At 52.2% G+C, this 2970-nt stretch overlaps 2 protein-coding genes across 2 annotated transcripts in view; both read left to right on the top strand.

The window, feature by feature from the left end:
• The window catches only part of NGA_0192700 (uncharacterized protein), a gene marked incomplete at its 5' end in the record, with an annotated part of 1765 nt that extends 817 nt beyond the window's left edge, over positions 1-948 (top strand). Inside the window, 2 exons of the mRNA XM_005854579.1 lie at positions 35-441; positions 691-948. Of these exons, the coding sequence (XP_005854641.1) occupies positions 35-441; positions 691-804 (521 nt within the window). The 3' untranslated portion in view covers positions 805-948. The remainder of the gene's footprint in view (positions 1-34; positions 442-690) is intronic.
• Positions 949-2063: 1115 nt separating this feature from the next.
• NGA_0504420 (homing endonuclease rb16 2) lies at positions 2064-2968 on the top strand (the record flags this gene model as incomplete). Its single annotated transcript, XM_005854581.1, has 3 exons — positions 2064-2270; positions 2593-2806; positions 2935-2968. Coding segments are annotated over exons 1-3 (291 nt in total), but the record flags the coding sequence as incomplete, so codon positions are not given.
• Between the last annotated feature and the right edge of the window lie 2 nt (positions 2969-2970).

Genomic DNA, 2970 nt, shown 5'->3' with positions numbered 1-2970 from the left:
AAGGGAGCACTGGATGGACATTTGCTTGCCTTAGCCTCCCTGTGCAAGCTCCGGGAGGGACCGCACGCCTTGTCTTCCCCTCCCTCCTCCATCCCCTCCATCTCCCTCCCTGGACAGCCTGCGAATCCTGGAGGGACATCGCTCCCTGCCGCCTCCTCCCTTCCTCTCTCGTTCCCTCCTCCTCACTCTCCATTGCCTGCACCCCCCCCGCCTCCTTCTTCGGCGGACCCTCCGCTCTCATCACTGCCTTCGAAGTCCGCTTCTTCCCTCCCTTCCATCTATTCCTCCACCTCCCTCCCTGCCATTCAACCCCTTCCCCCTCCTTCCACACCGGATATTACTGCCCAAGTCCGCTCCTTCCTTCTGGAAAAATGGAAGGTGGGGTGGGGGCAGGACGTGAAAGGAAAAGAATTTGCTAAGGCGGTGGAACTTTTGTCGCAGGTGAGACGGGAGGTTAAGGAGAAGACGGACGGGGAGACGGAGAGAGGAGACCGATGTTGATTGATTCAGGAAGCAAAGCTTTGGGCGGAGGAAGGCTGGACGAGGTCGCAGAAAAATGCATTGCCTTGTTTCACTTTGTGGGGATGTCTTCGCTTCTCCCCTCCCATGCGCCTGGGCTGTGGTCCTTTTTTCTCTTTTGCAACCCCTGCCTGGTTAACCCCATCCCTCCGCGATCTCGATCTCTGTCAGGACAACGCCTCAGCCAGAAGCTTTTTGGAGGATGTAGCTCCTTCTACTCCGCACATTGAGACATTGGCTTTGTCTTTCATTGTTGTCATGCGCTGCGGAGCTTTTGATGCGTGACGCATCTCTTCGATAATGAAAAAAGTAAAGAAAATGGATTGTAAAACTTGACTCAGTGTAGTCATGCCGGACCAAATTAAAAGACAGGAATGCGTGGCTAGGCATTGATATGAAATTAAATAACAATTGAACTGAAGTATCACATGTATTCTCATAGCAATTAGGCTGTGGTTCTTTGATTTATGGATTTTAAGGCTTCGCAAATGCGTCCACAGCGGACTTTGGGCCTCAACTATCGAATTTTCTTTGCTGTCAGAAGTACGAATGCATCGCTTTACAACCGCGAATCTTCCAAATATAAAGCTTTCTGCTATCGTATTAGAGCCTTCCCCGCTTTTGTTTGCGGGAGGTTCTTTTTCATTTCTGGATTCAAAATCTGGCCACCCAAAAAAATGTTAGACGCGACATGGGCTTTTAAAATGGGGAAAAAAGCGGTTGACATTTAAACATGGCATTAAAACGGCCAAAATACCAGGCATTTTCACGCTTAACGCGCCCAGAAATGGGGCTCTCGGCGCCTTCGGAGTGTATTTTGACGGCGTGACGAAGCCCTCCTATAAAATAAGGCTTTTTAAAACCCACATTAAAAAAACACCGAAAACCCACTAACGTAGAGATGAGCAAAGAGGCAAAAATAAAAAATGCAAAGAAATGCAAGCGTATCTCGACCAAACTCGTGGCCGACGCCGGGAATGCCGACGCCCATGAAAATGAAATTATGAGACAAAGTGGCCTGATACCAGCACCAACCCCCCGAAAAAGGAGGGAATCCTGTGAGTCCACACGACGGACAGATCCGCCGGCCAATGCCTTTAGGTCGCACGTGTCATGCCTGCTGAAACCGTGGACGCAGGAGAGAGCCGCCAATGGCTCCGTAGGCGGTGTCATGCGCGGTGTACATATACGGATTTATCTTCTGAGGCCATGGGTGTTGCCTTCCTCAACGACAAGACCCCCCTCTCTTCTTTTCTCGCTTTTGCCTCGCCCCTTTTCTTTTCCTGGTCCTCCTTGCACCATGCGCTGCGCACACATGCACGTGTTGTTCCTTCGTCGACGTGTGTGGTGGTTCATAGGGTGGCAGGAGGAAGGGAGGCCGGTGTCACGTGGGGGAGGTGGTTGCGTGGTTAGCGAGGTAGCGAAGGGGAGGGGAGGCTAAGGAGAGCACGGACCTCCCCACCCCCTGGTGTGTTTTCTGCAAGCAGGCTTTTCCCATGCGTGGTGCCGCGCTGGATCGTCTTACCATGCCTTCATGTCTTCACAAACATGTCCAGATTGAGACCAAGGCCGCGTGTGCGCATTTTTGCTGCCAATTTACCACGGTGGCATCTGGCTTGAAAGGCGGTTTCTCTTCCTTTCTCCCGCCTGCCTCCTCACCCTTGTGACGGCCAGGCTATTTTTTGCACATCACTGCGTCCTTTGAACAATGGATCATCTCCATCAAGGCAAAGTCACATCCGACTATCGCGGTGAGTATCTGCAAGGGTGTATCTTTTCCTCTCGCCTTCCATACTTTTCTCCTTCCTTCCTTTCCCTTTTTTCAAATTTGTTTTGGGGGGTGCCGAGTCCATTGTTTGTTGCCCTTATCCGCGTCCGCTGATCAGGCCGACGCCACCACTCTTTGTACACTTCATGACACTTGTATCTACCTGATTTTGTGACTCGGTGGATTATCCGACGTGGATCATGTTCCTGTCGTCTCTCGCTGCGCCCATATTCGTACATGGAGGCTGTGGAACGTCCACCAACGTTGTTTCACCCCGCTTTTCCTTCGCACCCGTATACCTGTAGGCATTCGTTGGCATAAGTGCAACCGGAAATGGGAAGTGCAAATTAAATACCGGGGAAAGAAACTCTCCTTGGGGTATTTCGACGACGAGTTGGTCGCCGCGCAATGCTACGACCGCCGCGCCAAGGAGCTTTACGAAACGCCCCTTTTAAATTTCCTGCCAGGAGGAAAACTCAATCCCGAGAGGAAACGACGCGTGGATCCTCGAAGCTTGAGGTAGGGAAAGAGTGAGGGAGGGAGGGAGGGAGGGAGGGTTTGATTGCAGATCCTTCCGCACGAGGGCGCTCGGCTTTTTCTCTTTAACCTCATCTTGCTCGCCCGACCTCCCTCCTTTCCTCCCCCAGGCCACGGCGCATCCCTCCTCCTTGGTGCGCCGATAA

This window comes from Nannochloropsis gaditana (assembly GCF_000240725.1).
Source record: "Nannochloropsis gaditana CCMP526 unplaced genomic scaffold scaffold456, whole genome shotgun sequence".
NCBI lineage: Eukaryota > Eustigmatophyceae > Eustigmatales > Monodopsidaceae > Microchloropsis > Microchloropsis gaditana.
This window is presented reverse-complemented; position numbering and strand designations above follow the sequence as displayed.